Genomic DNA, 21,652 nt, shown 5'->3' with positions numbered 1-21,652 from the left:
TTAAATGGTCTAAGAACAAAGTATAGGATATACTTTAACTTTTAATCTTACTCAAAATGTTAATGTGCTCAGTACATTTAAACCTGTTAAATAAAAAGCCTGTTCTAAATTCACCATATCTTTTTAAACAGGGTTAAAGTGCTAGCTGAATATTGGCTCATTTAAAATCCACTGAAATAACTGTTATTGATTAGTGGTGGTGAACTGTTTAAGGCATGTAGACATGCTTAAATGTATAGCAGAATTATAAGAATGCAGACCAATGAGCTACACTTCCATAAATTCTCTCTTCAGTTTTGAAAATAGTTGTTTTTAATGATGCTATAGATATGCAAAACTCTTTAATCAAATACTCATGATTAGGAACTACAGAAAATTGAGATTAATGTGTGTTACAATCTGAAGGCTTCCACTATTTGCTCATTTTCACTTTGCTCCTCTAATTTTTCCATCAGTAGCATAGTAAATAGGCACTGAAAAGCACTAAGTACATTTCTGGGTTTTAAAACACTGGGCGTAGACACTATCTCCTAGTAATTAGCTGATTTGACAGATATACTTAATATGTCTGTTCTCAATTAGGTTATTGTAACTCTGAGAATTAGGCTGGGTATTTCTCCTGAAGGTCAGTCTATTTTATTCATTCATATAGTTGCTGTCAAAATTGTCTAAAGGACCAATTTAAGAAGACTAAAACTTGATTGGGTGATTCACTCAATAAAGCAGGAAAAACGTGCATTTATCATTAGTTCTCAACAGCAAGGAAAAAGTAATCTGAACTTGGTGAGCACTTACATTTTGAAATGCATCTTAGTTCTTTTTGGAAAGCCAGTGCAGTGGCACAGGGACCAGTGACCCTTTTTCAGAAGTGTAGCCTTCGTGATGCTCTTCCAGGGAACCAGGAGGGGAGGTGGAGATAGGACAAAGGGAAAAGAAAAGAAAAGAAAAAAAAAAAAAAACAATAGAAGGAAAAAATGGAAAGGAAGCTTTTGTAAATAAGAAGGAGATGGGGGGGTTGAAGGCAGTGGAGGGAATTTGGGAGAAAAGAATCAAGATATATATAGATACAGATTCCCTATGATGAGTACAATCATTAGGTCTGTCTAAAATTAATAAAATTAATTAACAAAGAAATACAGGGGCAGGGGAGGGAAGAGAAGGAGATGAGGAAAAAAAAAAAAAAAAGATTTATTATGTAATGGACCAACTCCACAAAAGAGATTCAATCATTAGGTGCTACAAAGTGTACTAATAAAACTGAAAGGATAAAACATTTCAAAATAAATTAAAGAGCATTGAAGACACACTGGAAAGAATGTGATTTTGCATGCGCCTGTCGAGGGTGTTTGGATTCAGTGGATTACAATTTAATGTACACAAATATCTGAACATTTAATCTAGGTATCTATTTTGAAGACGCAACTGGGGCTCAGAGAGATGCTGTTAGTTACCCCTAGTCACATAAATGTGAAATGGCAGAAATGAGAATTTGATCTGTCTGGTTTTGCAAGAATCATGGTCCACTACTGAGACAAAAAAAGTCTCATTTCTTATGAAAAGGTACATGTTACATGAGATCATTTTCCTACGATAAAAGTTGCTTTATAACAAATTAAAATACCTGAAGTGCGTCAAGTTACATAGAAATAGGCTTCTTCACTGAGGCTGGGAATATAAATCAGCAGATCTCAGAAAGGTAGATCGACAGTACTATCATGGGCCTTACCATAGCCATATCCCATGACCAAGCAATTGCATTTCTAGGCTTTTATTTTAAGAAATGTGTCTTAGGGTGCAGAAAGATATCTAGGAATAAATTCATCATATTGTTTACAATCGTTACCAATTGAAAATTATCTTAATGAGTTGCAACAATATTAGTCAAGTTCATTATAGATTATTCAGAAAGGAAAAACCATTTGAAGTTATACAAGAAAATTGATTATGTGGGGGAATATAATGCTTTCTATACATTTTTTTAACTTGAAAGACTAGTTAGTAGAATATAAATTAAGACTGAAACATCTAGATCATATTTAACATGTAATTAGGGTGTCCCCTTTAGTGTTATAATGTTGCTTTTTGCAGACTTACTTTACTTCCTAAATCTATAGTACTTTTATTGACATTGTACAGATCAGGAAACTAAGAATGGAGGGATTATGTAACCCACACAGTTACCCAGCAAGTCTGAGGCACAGGTGAAATTTAAACTCAGTCCAGTTACCTCTAGGGTTCCAAACACCACTTAACTTCTAATTTCAAAAGAGACATAAACATACGTTAAAACCTACAAGTGTGTGTTTACTTATTAAATTTATGTTTGTTCAATATTATTAGTGTTATATTTTTCTTCTTAAGTTTTGTTTTGTAAATTTTACACAGTGTTTGGAATTAATGTACACTGCTTTCGTAGACTAACTTACATTTTAGGGAGAGTAGATTGTTAAGAACCGGCACATGAAGGTCCTGTGCCATTTCCCAGCTGCGGAGGCGGTGTCAGTTTGAGGGCAGTGAATGGACAGGTTGCCTGCGGGGCGGCGGGGTGGTGGTGGTGGTGGTGGTGGTGTGTGAAATGCAGAAGTCAGAGCTGTTGGAAAGAATGAGCTTGCATCTACTGGTTGGTGTCTGTGCAAGTGCACATTTGAGTCTCTCATGTTCTTTGTAGCTCATGTCGTCAGAGCCGGGCCTGATTCCATGTGGGGCCAGAGACAATTGCTACTGAATAAAGTGTGTTCATTGTTCTCTTGCTGAACCATGTTTCTGTCCTCATGGCATTTTGTTGGAAAGTCACTTTGCATGAGCATCAACTGAGACCAACTTTGCATCTTCTTATCACATTAATGCATTTTGCCTTTCCCCCAAGTAATGAAAGGGTCTAATCAGATGATACCGGTTTACATCTACATCTCCATTTTTGGATTCAAAAGTCAGACAGTGAAGGAATCAATATGATTTTCATTTGTATTTTTCCCTTCACTGTATATCATCCCTCTCATTTATTCCTTCCTATATATTTTATTTCTACTACTTTTTCCTTCTTACAGATTCTGATCAACATTGCTATTGATCATTTGGTGTGGCACTGAACCAAACATTTACACGGTCAATCAAAGTAATGAGAACTCTTTAGTCATCCAACTTTAAGAAAGCCTTCCATATTTATTGTGATTACAACTCATTTAAAGAAATTTAATATGCTTTCATGTAAAAAAATGATTAGTTTAAGGATGATTCTGGGTCAGACTAAATATTTTAAACCAGACTGCTTTCTTGGTAACTTTTTCTTTGACTCCAAAATCTTAAGTCATTACTCAGATACAGACTTCCGTACTCATTCATACACCAACTAATGTGGCCCAGAATTAACTTTTAGCATGCTATGGGTAAAATTTATGATGTTTATATTGTATCTGAAAATAAATAATTCCCATTTTCCTGGTTATGGAAGTTTCTGTTCATAATTAGGTTACATGTACGTCACTGTCGGTGGAGAATCTTTCCTTCAATTATTACCTACTGCCATACATTCTTTACCTATTAAAAGGCAAGAATGAAACCAAAGGTGATAGGTCAATTTTAAGTTTACCTTGAGAAATTGATGTTAAAGATATTAACTAGTTTTTTTTTTTTCTTTCAAGACCATTATATTTGAATAAAATGACATCCTTCTCTATCAGGCCAGAAAGGCTCTCTGTGTGGATTTAGAGCCTTTCTTTTGTCATAAATTAAAATCTATTTCACTTCTTCTTGCCTTTGATGTCAGGAACATCAAAATTAGTTGAAGTGCTATCTCATATCCAAAGATAAAATACAGAGATTTCTTCTTTAAATTTTCTTTTGAATGTACATTATCCTATTTAATAGATATTTAAAATGATAAAGTGTTAGAAATTATCCTCAGAGTTCTAAGTATATATAATGACCTTAGCTTTGGACACAATCTATGTATTTAGTTTTTATTTCCTATTATATTTATTGTATGAAGGAGCTTGGCAAGTTGGGATATAGTAGAATTTTTAAGCTATTTTCTTGTGCTGGAAGTTCAGTTTCATAAATATAGTGAAAATAAAGACATTTTAAAAACATAGTCTATTCTGTTAGCATTTAAGCATGGTATTTAATACCACTAAATATTTAAAGTCATTTACCTATTCTTATTTCAAACATATTTCAAGTCCAAACTAGTAATTTGCTATTTCCTCTACCCTTTACCATTTTTAAAAATGTATTCTTTGTAACAAATAGATTGAAAAGCTAAATTAACAAATGTTCATTAAGTTTAGTTTATTTGCTTTTTAAATATTACATAGCAATTTAAAAATTAGGCAGATCTCTCTGCTAATACAAAACTATATTGGTAGATACAAATGAAGTTACAAAATGTGCATAGAGTTTCATTTAGTCCTAAAGTCTTACATTCTTTTGTAACACTATTTTTATGATAATATATTCTTAGTAAATCTTTAAAAATATGTACAACTAATTCCTATTGAATTTATATACAGGAGAAAGAATTGTGATCTCTCTCTCTCTCTTTCCATATATATGTGTATTTTATATATATGTATTTTTCCCCAAAGGAACATTAGTTTCCTTGCTAATTTTTAAACTTGTCAAATTTGTGTGTTTTAAATTAATTTTATTTTACAGTGCTCATTAACTTTAAATATATCTAGCTTGGATGATGATTTTAATGTCCCTAGATGGATTCTGGGTTTTGCTGACACAATTCTAGGGACATTGAGTAACAGGAAATGGTCATTTACCAAATTAAAAAACAAAACAAAATCTCCCTGTTCTATAACATATTTCTTTTTATACTGATGCTGCCTGTTCTTTTGACCTTCCTTAACCCTTAAGAAATCATGGAAAATTTAAGAATACAGTGTAATGATTGAGGGTTGAAGCAAAGCTAAATTAGATCAAATGCAGCTTGGCAAATGGTCATGCTATTTTTGTATTTATCTCTTTCAACTTTAACACCCACAATTTATTAAGTGAGACTGTGTATCGCAGCAGAAGCTCTGAATCCTGTTTGGACACCGTTGAGGAAGGAAGTCAGGTCTTTATGGGGCACCCCCTTCCTCTTAGCCAGTGGCCAGGAAAACCATCCTATTGCATAAAAGCTATTCAATCTGAGAGAGGTGGGGTGGTTTGGGAAGGAAGATGACCTCTCCCTTGTAAAGTGGAATCGCTGTTTTCCCCTGTGATTTAGTCAACTCATTTCCACCACTGTTTATAAGAACACTCGTGTGAATGTTTGTAGTGACAGCAATAATCATTTAAAATATGGCTCCATTTCCATGCTGTTGGATTTCGTAAACTGAGTAAATTGTTGATCACTGCAATTCCAAAATAGGATGTTTGATAATCTAAAGTTTGGCTGCACCTCTTTTATCATGAACAGGCATGTTCTTAGCCACAAGTGTAATAAATGCATGACTTGCTAACGAATCTGAAAAGTGTGATGAAATCCAGCACTTAACATGCCTTTCATGGAAGTCTTCGTGTCTTTCATAGTTTCTAAAATGATACATGAGCTGTCTCGTATGCTGAGATCTGCAGGTAATAGTGTTAGTACTGAGGAACTTGTTTATTTTGAATATTCATTGATACCTTGTTCCTTTTGAATAATTTTGAATTTTGACCCCAACTGTAGCTAGCCTTTTAGTTATTTAATTTACATTGTTTAGTAATTTACATCTGTATTGGTAAAATACAGATCGTTTCATAAAAATCAGCTTCTGTATTTCTTTAACATATTTAATAATCTTGGCGAATGTTTTTAAATTAAAAATTGTAGACTAGAAATTTTATACCTTGTATATCTTTCACACAGTTGCTCTGAATTTCAGCATCTTAAATTACCAGGATATGTTTGTCAAGGTGTAAAACAAATGACATGGGTGCATTATTAATTATTAAACTGTGATCTTTATTTGGGTGTCACCAGATTGTGGACTAATACCCTTTTTCTGTTCCAGGATCCAATTAACAGGACCTGACTATATTTAGTCATCTTATCTTTTAAATCACTTCTGATTTATGATGAATTCCTAGTCTTTATTCTTTCCCATGACCTTGACAGTCGTGAGGACTACTGGCTAAGGATTTTGTAAAATATTCATTATCTTTGAATATTTGAAAACACATAACTGCTGAGTTTTTTTAAAAAAGGGAAATGTAGTTGGTCATGATTTGTTCCAGTAATTTGCTACCACTATGCCAGTTTGACCTGGTAAACATTACTTTATCTTCTTATCAGTTATAATAGCACTCCATAGTTAAAAATTGATTAGTGATGGATTCAATGCCTGTTTAATATTTGTTTTTTTGTTAATCACACTAGAGTCTCAACTTTGCCCAAGTTAGTTTTGCTTATTCTATTTAAACCACACAGAAAGTTTCCACCAGTAAATATATCACCTCTTATTTTAACAGATTAGAGATGGAGAAACAAATTGTTATGTGTTAAAGAACAAAGACTTAGAACAAGCTTTTAAAGGCGTTATCTATTTAGAGATGGAGCTCATATATAATCCGGTAAGTCTCATTGGACCGAACCTCCCAGCTTTCATATACGTAAAATAATTCTGTCTTCAGAAATTCAAAGGAATGTACCGTATTTCAGAAATGAGGCCAATAGACAAAAAAAAAAAAAAAAAAGAACATTTGAGGAAAACAAAACAAAACAAAACAAAACAAAACAAAAAAAAAACCACTTCACCCTAAAACCTGTCTTGAGCATTTCAGCTTGAAAGTTGTATTAACCCTGCTGGGCCAGCAGAATTGATGGTGTTTAATTCAAAATAAATCCAAATGTCAAGAAACAATAAAATGAAGGGGAAAATAGCTTTTATGTAACAAATTATTGCATAGAAATTTGTGTAAATGTCCATGTATTCATAATACAATTTATAATATGTATTCAAATAATTCTATGTAACATAAAGTTTATGTCATAAAATTTTTAAAATACATATGTGCAGTAAAATGGTATCTTTGCCATTGTTCTAATCTGTAACATGTAATCTGGGCAATATAAAATTCTAACTTCTAACTTCATAAATTATATGTATATGTACAGTCACGTTTTCAATAGTGCTAGAACTGTGATCACAGTATTTCGAATGAGAGTATGTTTCTTTCTTTTTCTTCCCTTTTTCTCCATCTCCCTTCAGGAGATGTACAGGTTAGGAGACAGATGAGCCCTTGTCTCCTGCCACCTTGTATATAGATTATACCAAGAGCTTATTATACTCAGGTAAAACCTGGGCTTACAGGGACAGCAAGTCATTCTTTCTATTGGCAGTGTTCTAGTTAAGTGACTATTTTCACTTGCTTATCAGATGCGGAGGAGAGACTTGAATGGTCCCCTTGAGTTACTCTGATGGTTTGAATGACACAGAATCACTGTGAAGTTCAATTTATTCCCTGTAGGAGGGGGCTGCAAAGACCCGTCTATTTATTTTTCCAGCATGTTGGAAGAAAATGGGGTGCTCTGTAGATGGGTTGCTTTTCACCCACTGAAAGCTGCTCTTCACAGGATAGGTATGATTGATGAAGTCTCAGTTCAGACAGACGCTAGCAGGAGATTTTAGCTTTTGGAGCTGCTGGTTGAAGAAGTCGGGCACCTTAGACTTGGCAGTAGCTTAAAATAGACCCATGTGGGGTGACCCATGTAGTGACAACACTCTTCCCACTGCAGTCTGAGTTCCAGGGTCTCTCGGGAACGAGACCCATAAGCACTATGGAACAGAGGGCTCTCAGCGTCACCCCGGCTTTCTGCCTTGGTCTGAGGCTCTGCTGTATTGGCATCTCCGCTCTTCCCAGTTACTAAAAAGCAAAATAAAGTTCACATGAATGCTCCTCTTTACACAGTGATGTCTTTCCAGGTCAAGGCCAGTATTAGGACCTTTACCCCCAGAGAAAAGCGCTTCCTTGAAGATAATCGCAAGCTGTCCAAAAAGGTAGGCGCTATGATACCATGAGTGGCACGTGGGCCCGCTGAGCACGCAGTCCCCAAGGGCTTCTTGGTCAGGACTTGTATGCTCCTCTCCCCGTCTCTTCCTCTCCGTTTCTGTCCAGCTGTGTTCCCTTCTTTCCCCAAACAAGGACCTAAGGAACCTCGATGAGAAGGTAAAAACTTACAACCTGTGTGTGGGGGAAGCTGTCCATCCTCCAGCTTTCTGAGTTCATTCCCTGAACACTTCCTAACGTCAAGCACCCGTGTCCTCCTGAATTTCCTTCCTCCATCCCTGTTCCTCTCTTGGCTTTAAAACCACAAAAAGGTGCTCTGCCTGGTGAGTGGGTCAGACATGCAACTAGTGCATCTTTAGAGATTTCTGGCCCCCCGTTCTCCTTTGGGTATTGTCCAAATTTGGGGTGTGTTGGCGTTTTATCTCATATTGACTGAACATTCTCTCTCTCTCTCTCTCTCTCTCTCTCTCTCTCTCTCTCTCTCTCTCTTTCTCTCTGTCTGTCTCTCTCTCTTTTCTCTCTGCTTGTTTTCCTAAGTTCCTTTTGCATCAGTACAACCCTGGGTGAAGAAGAGGAACTAGCGGGGAAGTCTCACTACTATTAATTATTATCATCATTAATATTACTGTATTACCTTTTTGTAGTTGTTATTCAGAGGCCCTCTCTTGTCCTCTTTAGACCCAGATCAGGATTTTAGTTCATACCCATTGTCCTTCTTCAGAGCATAGCAAGAACAAAGTGTCCCTCCTTTCAGGCATTTATTACTTCCCCCACTTCCTGCGGGTAGACAGCTGCGGATGACACAAAGCAGTTAAATATAAAGGCACCTTATCATCCTTTTGTTTCCTGTGAACTTCTGGGCATACTTGGGAAAGGCCTGCAGAGCCTTCAGAAAGGAAGCATCTGCGTGGCTTTTTTTTTTTTTTTTTTTTTTTTGCCTACCCTAGTGTTGAATGTAATATGTATCTTGTGTAATGTGAGTAAATGTCTTATTATCATTGCTGCTTTTTTTGCTCTATTTATTTAAAAGTCAAAACTTGGGCTGAGGTAGGTGGGATAGCTACACTGCAAACAAGTTGAAATGAATCTACCTACACGTGGGGAAAAAATATTTCCTTTGCAAAACAACACCTCCATGTGGGCTGGCTTTGGGCACAGAGAGCAGTGCAGAGTCAGAGATGAAGTCCCGGGCTGTGGCAGGACCCTGGCCACACGCTCTCACGCTTAGTTTCTGCAAGTGTTGCTGAAGTTGAAACTTTTGCTTATGATCCACATACTGGAAAGCACCTGATAAATGACAGGGATTTTTTGAGGGCCCTTCATTTTCACGGCCACTTGTAATGTTGGACTTAACTATCAACACGATTTTGTGAGAGTGCTTGAGCGACTTTCCCAAGCTCGCATAGCTAGGAAGAAGGAGATATTGATTTCCTTCTTATATGCTTGGAACTAGATGAATTGTAATCGGTGTCACAAAACCTATGGCATGCAAGCCCCAGCAGACGTGCAGAGCCCTCTCTGTCAGCTCAGGAGCCAACTCATTCCACCTGGCAAGCATCTGATAGCAGTTGTTTTTCTAAACTAAAACCTCACTGTTAAGGTTTAATTTCAGTCTTGGCACTTTGCAATAAATGAGTGAGTTTGACTTGCAGTTTGGGGACTCAGTCTCTGCAAGACTCACGTTGTCACTATCTATTATAATATATGTTTCCACTATTAATCTATCAAATTGCTTCCATATTAAATGTCAACACTTTCCCATTCTGACTCTATCTCTTTCTGTGTTTGTCTCTGTCTCTGTCACTTGTTCTCTCTCTCTCTCTCTCTCTCTCTCTCTCACACACACACACACACACACACACACACACACACACTCCTACCCATACCAAGTGCCCAGTTGCTATAATCTTTGCCAGTTTGATTTGTGCTGGATATTAGTACAACAGACTGTTCTTTACCAAAGAACTGTGATATGCATTAGATTTGCTTTTCCTCTATGGCTGCTAACAATTCTGACGAGCATTTTAGAAGTATCAGGACATTCATTTTCTATTATTATTACTATTAAATTAGTAGTCCTACAGAATGTAATTTAAGTGTTCCAGTGGTAGGATCTAAAGGTACTATTTAGAGTACATAAACTTAGTTCCTTGTTTTCTACTATTTTTATCAGATCTTATCAAGAGATGTGGATCGGGTGAGAAGACTCACTGTGGCAGTATGGAATACAATGCAGTTCCTTAGAAGCTGCTTCCAGTGGGAGTCCACACTGACAAGCACAGTGGCATTCGTGGTAAGCTTCCTTTCTGTGTTCACATTAACTGTTGCTTATCTGCATCCTTTCTTTTTTCTAAAACATATTATGGCATAGCAATTATGTGGGCTTTATCTTGCTAAGTTTGTAGTTAGGTCAAAACCCTTTCATTGACTGGCATCCTACTCATATCCCCTTCCTGGATGAGTTTGAAAGAGCCAATGTTCTGTATGCTCTAAATGTCCCCATAACTGTTTTCCAGCCAAATTCGTAGTCTCTCCATTGACTGTATTTCTCCTCTGCTGTGTGGTAACTGCCGATAATTTTTGAAAAAATGTCAGCTTAAAAGAAAAAAATAAACCCATGACTAAATGCCTATAATTTAGGTTTAAGTATATCATTCAAAAACTTTGCTATTAAAACATTTCTTCAGATAGAGCCACTTGGGACATCATCGATCACTCCCCATTACCGTTTGCCTCCGTGCCATCCTGTCGAAATGCGCCTGTGTATGAAATGCACTTTTTCCCTGATAAGCATCATCAATAAATAGAATCAAACAGCTGCAAGAGAGCTCAAAACTTCCTGAGAATGTCCAAGAATCTTGGAGGGACTTCTGAGTTGGCAAAAGGCCTTCACTTTGAAACTTTGATCAGTGTCCCTTTTTTTTTATAAAGAGATTTGTCCTTGATCAGATTGTTAATGTCAAACATGGGAGGAGAAACCAAGTCTCCACATGGTTAATCCTGGACTTGAGCATTCATTTCTTTGCTGTGCAGACAACAATGTAGAGCTCATTTGCTGGATGAGTGACCTGGGAGTGAATATGGGTTATGGTCCAAGTTAAGTCTGATTTCTGCACTTTACGTGGGTCTTCTGTCTTCTGTTGTCAGTACAGCCTCAGTGTTCTCTCCTACTTGACAGACTCAGACTTATAAAAAATATGTGAATTTAACATGTGAATGGGTTTAGGGTTCTTCCCACCTTTTATCCAATCAAGCATATCATCTAGATAACTGGCTTTTCCTTTGTCACTGAAGAACATTTGGTTTGGCCTGTTTTATTTTCCGACCATTTCAGGGCACAGAGGAGCTATGCTGCCTGCAGATTTACCTTGTTCCGCTGTCTGGATTTGCTAAAGCACTGATAATAAGGAGTTTGTTAATCCTGTCCCTCATCTTCCCATTTGTTTATCCACACCTGTTTCCCACGTCCTCCTCAGCTGGTGACTTCACATGCTGGGTTTGATTCCAATTCTCAGCCCCACTTCCCACCTGAATTCCCTTTCAAAACTTTCCATGGAACGTTCTGTGCAACTCTGGCCAAAAGAGGAAAATGAACACAATTGGTGGCTTCTTCCAGTGAGTGCTTCTGCCAGTGTGTGGAACAGCAGAGAATTTCCTCTTACTCCACTTCAGTTTCTGGTGCTCTGGTGATTTTAGAAAAACAGAAGTCTGTTGCTCTAGATTTGCAGGGGGATGACAGGTATGATTAATGGGCTGCTGGCTGATCAGAAGAAAGATTAGGACAAATGAATTGAAACAGGTTTTCCAGGAGAGGAGACTTCTAGACAGGAAGTGAGCTTGGCAGGGGGCCACTTCTCCATTACCTTTTCCCTGAGTGAGTCCTCCCTGTTGAATAACTGTTAAAGCTGAGCACTCTGGCAAACACAGGTAGAAGCATCTCACCTCCAGATGTCTGAGCCTCACAGAAAAGAAGTTAAAAGGATTAAAGGTTCTATAATCCCCAGTTTTCCAAAGCCTGATTTGCCAGGACATCTGTGGGTGGCCCCATTTTCTGTGCTTATCGGGCATTTTTCCCCTCTGGATGTCATGAACAAAAATGCAGAATTAATTAGAAATGCTATTCAATCAGCCACTGTAGCCACAGCTACTGCATTCATTGAAAATATATTTAAAAATTGTGTTTGCTGGGTGTGTCTATAATTCCAACACTTTGCAGAGTTGAGAAAGGGGATCACAAGTCCATCTGGGCCAAGGATATAGCTCAGTGGGATAAATGCCTGCTTGGCAAGTGCAAGGTCCTGAGTTTGTTTGCTGGTATGAAGCAAACAAGTTCATATCTTATGACCTGGACAATTTAGTGCAACACACAATTGTTGTCTATATCTACATAGTGCAGCAAACAGATGTAGATATAATATATATAGATGATATAGATACAGACACAAATACAGATACTGAATTTGTGTATCCTGAAAATACTGGAATGAAGGGTGCTCACTTAAACACGGATTAGTTTTAGTTTGAACTTTGTGTTCAAAAGTTTATATTACATTTACCACACTGAGCCATGGTGGGTTTGGTGAAATCACACCTCACTGGCTTAGGGAAGGTCACTACTTTTGGTTACTAAATATGGTCAAAATGATACTTGAAAACCATTTGTGCTATTTAAAGAGACTATAAAGAAAATGCTTTTGTAGGAAAGTGTATGTGTGTGTCTGTTTATTTCCTTCTATTTTTATTTTTTATTGTTTTTCAAATACCTGTATGGGTAGTTGAACCTGCATTCAGCGGCGAAGCATTCTGCTTTCCCTTGGACTGGCTGGCTGCCCGTGTCATAGGCTCACATGCTCGGATGGCCCTCGGTGATGGTGTTACAGTCTGGAGTCTGCGAGCCTCCACTGAGGTTGTCTTTCTGCGATGTGTTGTACCCTCAGGTGTCCTGGGCTAGAAAGAGGCTGAGAGGCCGTGGAGATGAAGTGTAGCCTGTCTCTGCCTGGCCCTCTGTGTCTGTGCTCCTTTTCCAGGCTGGGACATGCCAACTGATGTTTTCCTGTCATTTGCTGAGGTCAGAGTGCTACTCCTGGTCTCTTCCATCAGTGTGAACCTTTGTTCATGTTCTGCCTATTTGCCTGAGCATTCTAGAATAAAAGGGTTTTTTGTTTGTTTGTTTATTTGTGTTGGGCACCACTTCTCACTTGCCAGGCCAATGCTTGGGCCACTGAGCTAAATCCCTGGCCCCTAGGATAGATCAGTTTTATAGTAGTCTAAGCATGTTTTTTAAGCCAGGGATTTATTAAATAACCAGACTGCACTAGAAGGTTTTTCTCCTCTGTTGGAAATTAGGATAAGGGGTGGTTGTGGTTTTCCCTGTGCTGGGGAAAAGGGTCCCTTGTGGCTGAGTTGTCCCGAGATAATGGCGGTGATACTGGGCCCCCACACAGAGGGCAGAATGAAAGGGTATTTTTACCTTGTTTTGTGAGAAAACATAAAATAGTCTATTAACTTTGTGTTGTAGTCTCTATTTCCAGACGATACAAAACATGTAAATTCTACAATGTATTTAGTTCGTGTTAAGGCATTATAAAAGCAAACCACACATTTTCACAAGATTCCTATGAATATGTAGAAACATAGCTCATATCTTGTGGGAAACTGCTGGTAAGGAAAAGCCACAGGACCTAGGTTCATGGTGGTCCAGTCAGAAGCACTGGACAGATCTTGGAGAATTAAATTGCTTAGATTGTCCAAGCATACATCCACTCTCCAAGCAGATTTTTCTTCTCAACACCTTTGTGGATGACTGCATTGCCAACACTAAGGGAAATGTTGAATTCTATTGTTGAATTCATGCTTATTGTAAGAAATTAAATTGGGGCTTTTTGGATGTTCAAAACATTCCAAATCATGTTTCCACAGGCTCAAATTACTTTTGTGATGATGAATATTAGAAAAATCATTCTGTCTTTCTCTCTCCTCTAAGGTTTCCATGTATTTTATTGCATTGTCTTACTAAGCTGTACTTATTTGTGCTGAATTAGGTATATATGTTTTTCCCTTCAACAATTGCATCTTTTAATTTCCAGATGAAAGACAAACTTACTAATTTATTAAGAGAGACTAAATGCAACTAAAATGTCTTGCTTAGAAGTATCTATATATTTCCATAGGAACAGATTTATAAATGGATACCTTTTATGCACAAGTGTATGGCTATTCCCACACAGACTGTGAACTCTAATGGTATTAATAGTTTATGCCACTTCATTGTATCAGGCACTGTCCTAAGCATTCTGTAAATGTTAACTCATTTTATTCTCAGAATAAGCTGCTGGTAGGTGCTAATTGCTATCTTCTTTTAACAGATGAGGAACAATGGGCCTATATAGGTTAAGTAAATTCAAAGCTCTTATGCTTTTAAGAGACAAAGCTATGACTGAAACCCAAGTTATCTGGCTTGAGAAGCCATATACTCAACTATCGGGATCTGTTTCCTGTCATCAGTGCACAGGATGCAGGTCTGTACTGACTCTAGGATCAACCGTATTGATCATTGCAGATATATATGTTGATGATATGCATGAAAGTTAGATCTACTCCAGGATGCTTTGGAGAAAAATCTTAATTGTATGCTGGGAAAAAATCCCAAATGCAGTAACTTTATTCACAGGTGACATAGCTCAAATCAAAGAAGCCAAAGGCAGAAATATCTGTAATATTCCCAGGGAGTAGACCCAACCCTGGGTCTACATGCATATGACGTCCATGCACTCTAGCTTGATGATGTAGAAAATCCTGCTGTCTGGCTTTAGACTAATTCCCAGATGGGAATCTTTAGCTTTTTCTCTACTTTTTAGGAATAGTCTTAAATGATATGCAAGCATGCTCAAGGAAAAAGAAAAATAAAGGCTGAGTACAATTAATTGGAGGAGTCAGATTTTCTTTAACATTTCTTACGTTGTTCAAGACAAAGGATAGGAGTAAAAGAGAGAACAGTTATTGATTTCATTAGTACATTTCTTTAAAATATCTTAACACAATAGCAATCAAAGTGACAGGCCCAAATTTCTAGTAAGTGGAGAGCTCTATTATAAATCCTTAGTGTCTCAGTGCAACTATATTATCTAAAGTAACTAATTTGTTCTCCAAATATAATTTTGCACTGCAGTATTATTGTAGAAACACTCATGAATGTTGCATTTGGTTACTCTTTATTTTTTGTAAGTATGTATTCATATTATAAGCCCCCAAGTTTTCTATGTAAATATCTTCACCTATATTATGATATTGATGCATTTTTCACAGTTAAAATAGTATTTGCATGACAGATGGCATCATTAGAAGGATATTTTAAATAGCAAAGGTCCCCTGATGCTTTCAAAAATGGGACTGCATTTATATAGCTCTGTTTCTCCACCAGTCTTGCAGGTACCTACTTACTACATCTATAGAGGCAAGTATGTGGGGCATTTATGGATTCCTTGTTTTATTAAATTTTTACTTGGGCATTTGATATTAGGAAGTTATCTACATCTACCATATATCAATGGGTATCTTCATGACTTCAGCATCTGTGACTTTTTCCTTAATTTTTCACGGAAAATGAATCTATTCTCCAGAGTTGACAGGGTCTGTAATATGATCAATAATTTAAGGCTTCAATCAATCTTCCCTCAAGAACATTAAAAGTAAAACTTCATTTCATGATATCCTATGCCTAACATTTGTAGCAATATTAGCATTTAGAGATCCTGAAATATTGACAGGTACAAAATAACTTCACTTGGAATTTAAAAATAACAGCAGCAATCATAGAACCAACCCTTCCAAAATGAGGATGCACATGTATTTGTGTGTGTGCCTGCATGCGTGTGTGAGCACACACTAACAAGCAGAGGACATTGAAGATGTGAAAAGTTTCCTTGGAGAACATTTTCATGAAAATATTTCAGTAATAATTAGATGGCCCTCTGTGGATTAAAGAACCTTCAGATTCACTCTGCTGTGTTAGAATTGACAAATGCAATTGCAGTTTTGTTTTGGGACTGGATTCCTTAAGTAATGCTAGTCAAACTCCTTTTGGTGCTTTTGATATTTATGTGTTAACTGTGTCTAAAATGTTTACCTTTGTAAAAATTTGATCAGCAATTTATTTAAGAACTCCCTCTACCTGCATATGATTAGACTTTTTTCAGGCACTTTCTCTACATGTGGTAGAACTCACTGTTGGACAAAGCAGAGTCACAGTTCATTTGGTGCAGGTTTGTGCAGGTGCAGCTCAAAGATGAATGGTATTTCTGTAAAGAAGAAAAAAGAAATTTCCCAGTTGTCATAATGATTGTATATGAAGGAGAGGATTTGTCGCATATGTTTCAATATGTTTACGTACATATGTCTATACATGATATATATATATATATATATATATATATATATTAATTACATAAATATTTAAAATATTTGGAATTTTATTATTTGTTTTAACATTTATAAAATGATCTCCTACATCTTTCTTTTCCCGGGAGACTACATAATATACTTTCAAAAATATTTAAAAGTTTTCAGCATTTTTAATAAGAACAATCCATCGGTGCACATTGTGATTATAATTTTTACAACATAATTGTACCTTCTATTGACAGCTTCTCAGGCATTAACTAATTATGCCATTTAATAAAATTACAATAATTGCATTAAGAAGATTGTCTGTTGAAGATATAAAAGGACACGATTGACAATTTTAGCGTAGTTTCATGTTTATATTTTCAACCTTATAAATGCATTGTACATCCAGATGGAAGCATAGATACACTGATTTAAATTACTTGGTATTTTGGGGCTTCCCAATTTTGACTAATAAATCTGAGATTTTTATTATTCTAATCCTAGAGCAGTAAGCATTGCTATGCTCATAATTCTGTGTTCAGTAAGAAGAAAATGGTTAACTTACCATTGATGTTATAGGGCCAGCCCCTAGATCAGAGCTTTCTGTGACACCAGAGCCTCCTCTGGGCTTTTTGACAGGGAGCACTCACAGGCTCACATTTTGCTTTGGACTTAAAAACAACAGTGGTGACAAAAACCAACACTTCTAATACATGAGCTCTTTTATGCACATGCACACTCAGAATGCAAAGGGTATTTGGGAAATGCTTCCTCTGGCCTTTGATTTAGATCCGCTTGTTTGCAGAATCTGTTAAGTTCATTCAATTTTTCTCTCCAAAGATAACCTGTTGTCCTGAATGTAATTTCCATGTTTAGATCTTACATTTTTGAGAGTGGGAAGACTTTAGAAGTCCTGTGGCTCCTTATTGCAGTGAGTGCTTGAATATTTTCTTTAATATGGTTTCTCTTCCTCCTTGTGCCACAACCATTGATGGTCTAGAGCAGTCAATGAACCTTTGAGAGATCTCAAATAGCTGGCTGGGGCATACTGTGCATGCCACAGGTTTGCTGTCACTGCTAGAATATCTGATACACTGTTAGATACAGAGAGGCAAAGGTGAAATTTTTATGCTAAGTAGTCTTTTTTCCAACTCTTCCTCCTCATCATCCCATCTAGCTTCTCTTTTCATACCTCCTCACTTCTGTGACCTCTCTTTTGTTCCTTCAAATTCCTTCCACTTTCCTTTCTTATATTTGTAAACAAAAGTTAGTATTTAAACTATTAAGTTGTATCACAGATTTTGCCTTTTGGGTATCAAACTGATAATAAGCATGGATACATTTAAAAAATATGAAGTAAACCAGGCATGGTGTCACATACCTGTAGTCTCAGAATTTGGGAGGCGTAGGCAAGGAGGATCACTGTGAGTTTGAGTCCAGGCTGGGCTACACAGCAAGACTCTGTCTCAAAAATACATACATGCATATGTACATATACGCATAAGTAAATACATATATACAACCAAAAAATAAAAATAGGAGATGAGCTGTAAGTGTTGCTAGGAATTATTATCTGATGTAACTATCAATTGGTAATAATGGTGCTCTTCTAACTAAGAGGAAAACCTCATTACACGTTCACAGACACACAGTGTCTTTGCAAAGATACATTGTACAAAGACTCCTGGAGGAATAACAAGCTGTGATCCTATGATGATTATTCAAGAGATGTCTTAGCTTTCCTTCACCATGAAAAATACACAAGAAAAACAACTTCAAAAGAGGAACTGGGCTCACAGTTCCAGAGCTTTCAGTGCATGGCTTGTTGGCTGAATTGGTTTGAGACTGAGCTGACAGAGAAACCCCATGACAGCTAGGAACATGTAGGAGAGAAGACTCCTCACCTCAAGGCAGCCAGAAAGCAAAAAGAGAGAGGAAAAGCTAGGAGTCCGTTTTACTCTTCAGAGACATGCTTTCTCTAACTAGAACCCACCTCTGAGAATTCCCTGTGTGATCAGCTGGGGACCAACCTTTCAACACAGTCTAAGATCCAAACCATAACAAATCCCAGCCATGTCTAGGACTGCTTAGTGTGCATGCAACCTCCAAATCCCAAAGTGAGGAGTCCCACCAGCAGGAGTGTGATTGTTCTCTTACTGTTTGTACTCACAAATTAAATTTTGTCCAATGATCTAGTCTTTCAGGCTAATGTCACATATTATAGAATTAGGCATTATAATGCAGCTACATGGTGGAAGGATCTCTGTAGCACAGGAGAAGCTACAAAATAGCGAAGGCTGAGGATTAAATCCATACTGCTGCAGATAGTGTGGTGTACTCACCAGGCATCTAATCGGTGCGGCTTGGAAGAAGGTTAGAATTAATCAGGTGCTAGCTTTTTATTGCAACTTCTGCTATAATTGTAACAACCTGTGTGCCCCTCATTGGACAAAATCTAAAGGCAGTCTAATAACTTTATCATTATCTTGTGTGCTATACATTGCTTTGGCTTTTTTATGACTTGGTCCTTCTAGGTTGTGGCTCAATAGCAGTGAAATGACCAAAAGACAGCGATCAGTACAAGAGTTAGATGAGGAAGAAGCAGGTAAGATTTTGAGATCAATCCTCCTTGAAGTAGGGAGTATCTTTCTTTACCTTTCATTTTTCTCTCCCCACACATCTGTTTCTCAGTATGACACCTGGATGTGTGAACATTTTGTAGAATGCAAACAGGGAAACAGGTGTTTAGAAATAAAGAGAGGGACCTGGTGTGAGTGGAAACAATTACAGCCATCCTCTGTGCAAGTTCTGAACTGTTGAAGAACCAGGCTCAGCACTTGTATTTCTGGCTAATTCAACATTGCCTTGTTTTGTTGTTGGTACTCAGAGCTTTGTTGTTTGTTTCTGAGCTGTCATTTTTATTAGTCTCAATGGCTGATCTTTTGGGGCTGCGTATCAGGTGGCGTGTGCTCTCATTGTCTGGCTGGGCTTGGCGAGCGCAGGGCCTTTTATTGCTGTGTGGTGTGGGCATACTGGCCTGGGTAGCCTGTAATTAGAGCCACCACAGGTGACAGTTACGAGAGAGCCCAGTAATCATTCCAGCAGCCTGATCTGATGTTTATGGAGAGAAACCTTCATTGTGGTCTGGTTGGGGTTTACTACAGTGTATTATACTTTTGCCATTTGATTTATGGTTTAGAAAGAGGTGCCTTGTTATCGCTCTGTCTTAAGTATGTATCATTGACTTGTTAAATAACAGATGTATTTGTGGGAAAGGTGGTCATTGGCCTCAGAGTACTGATCTCACATATGCACTGCCCCAAAGGATATGAAGACCTCAAAATTATATTCGAGGTATAATCATGTAAGCAGTGATCCTGTGAAGTGTTTACTTACTGCTTTAACCTCCCTGGGATTCTTATAATGCAAACATATATTTTTGATCTTTAAAATGACATTGCTATTTCTACCCAGCATTTGAAAGCTCCTATTTTGGCTTGTTGTCAGGAATGCTTCTTTCTGTGGAGTGAGGCAGGAGAAATATACTTCTTGGCATACTTGGTGTGAAGTGAGGTACACATGGTTGCTGTTTTAATCCAGAAATGATGGAGCTATAGGATGTGAAGTGTATTCATTGGGAGGGGAAGAAACAGCAGGCTTCAGTACACTGTTTTCCGGGAAGCTGCATAACTTATTGCAACAGAGCATTCTCAGCCCAGCATCATTTTTAAAATGTGTGGCTTTTGCAGATGTGGTTTTAGTTCATGAGTATGAGGTGCATCTACATAGCATCCACAAACTCAAGTCTTACATTTGGAAGATACTCTGTGGAACTGCTACTCAGGGGGATAGTACGCCTAAATCTTACTGTTACTGTGTGTGCACTTGGCTGACGCTTCTCATAACAAGTGAATTTTCCACGTGAAGATGTTTTGGCAGCAGTGCTCATGATAACAAAGATGCTGATAATGATGGCAAGGGGCTGATGATGCTAATTCGTGATTTTGGTTTGAGTCCGTTTTTACTTGTGCTATAAAATCTTGTTCTTAATTTATTGGGCTACAATAACATTTCTGTGAAATGTTTTTGCATTTTTAAAAGAGAAATAGAACATTAATGATGCATTTTCTAGTAATAGTATTTTTCCAACTCTGGGCTAATCTACATATATATAAATATAAACATTTTGCAAACTATAGTAAATAGTTTTGTTTGGAAACTAATGAAATCCATAACAAACTTTAAAGGAAACATATATGCACTAATTCCCCCTCTCCAAACTCTACTGAGCAAAATATGAAACCGGCTTGTATATTCAGCTGTTGAAAATGGGACTGCCTGTGTTCCCATTAACTACACCTCTTCTGGCAAAATTAATTTTGTATTTTATCGGAGATTTTAAAGCTCTTTATAATGTGCATTAAAAAGACAACAATAGATTCCCTGCAAATGTAACAGCCCACAAAAAAGAATCAGAAAGAGAAAAATAAAAATAAAAAAAGCAAATAACTTGATGGTTGCTCAAGCTTGTTTAAAGACAGTCCTGCAGGTGGCGATAGAAACTCATAGATGATAAGACTCCCAGGCTAAAGTTCTGTGGATTACTGGGAATTTTAATTTCAAAAATTTAATTTTAATTTGATATAGTAATCTATAAGCATAACTTATTACATTAATAAAAATTTAATTTCCATGTTGTATAATTTTCTGTTTTGGCTTTGTGATAATTTTTTCAAATATTCTGAAGTTTGTTCATTGTTACATAGAGAAAGTTCAGAATATAACCAAGTTAGTGCAGAATTTGTATGATAATGTACACTTTTAAGTCTTTTTATTGTTTTATGTTTACATACCTTGAGGTTTAAGTGAGCTGCCTATTCCTTTGATTAGATCTAACTTTGGTGGATTTCTCTGCTTACTTAACCACAGTGCCTGTGTTAGGGTTTACCCAATGACCCACCTTCAAGTCATTGTAGTAAACTGAGTTGTTTCAGGAGGCAAAAACTAATTTAGTTTTAATGTGCTCAGAATCATAAATTCCTTGAACGATATTAACCAGGGATAGAAACAAAGCATAAATAATCTCTTTTAAAACCTAAAATCCATTATGGTTATAATAACATGATTTCAATTCTTTTAGTTATTTTATTTTGGACATTAGGCAGAGTCAAAGCAAACTTACAAGTCATTGGGGAGTTCATTCCTTACTGCTAATAGAAAAGGTTCAAAAGTTCTTAAATTGCTATTGATATATATGTATATATATATATGTATATATATATAG

At 36.9% G+C, this 21,652-nt stretch overlaps 1 protein-coding gene across 3 annotated transcripts in view; it reads left to right on the top strand.

Annotated features, from left to right (window-relative positions):
* Mctp2 (multiple C2 and transmembrane domain containing 2) overlaps nucleotides 1-21,652 on the top strand; it is a 226,109-nt gene that overhangs the window by 137,358 nt on the left and 67,099 nt on the right. For 2 of the 3 annotated variants that reach the window (XM_063249970.1, XM_063249972.1), the window contains 3 exons: nucleotides 6,445-6,546; nucleotides 7,899-7,973; nucleotides 10,157-10,276. In XM_063249970.1, the coding sequence (XP_063106040.1) occupies nucleotides 6,445-6,546; nucleotides 7,899-7,973; nucleotides 10,157-10,276 (297 nt within the window). The remainder of the gene's footprint in view (nucleotides 1-6,444; nucleotides 6,547-7,898; nucleotides 7,974-10,156; nucleotides 10,277-21,652) is intronic. The other variant, XM_063249971.1, reaches the window with a different exon arrangement.

The sequence above is a fragment of the Cavia porcellus genome, unplaced genomic scaffold (assembly GCF_034190915.1).
Source record: "Cavia porcellus strain 051 isolate PalLab524CR breed Dunkin Hartley unplaced genomic scaffold, mCavPor4.1 scaffold_6, whole genome shotgun sequence".
NCBI lineage: Eukaryota > Metazoa > Chordata > Mammalia > Rodentia > Caviidae > Cavia > Cavia porcellus.
Note: the sequence above shows the minus strand (reverse complement) of the source record. Positions and strands in the feature narration are given on the sequence as shown.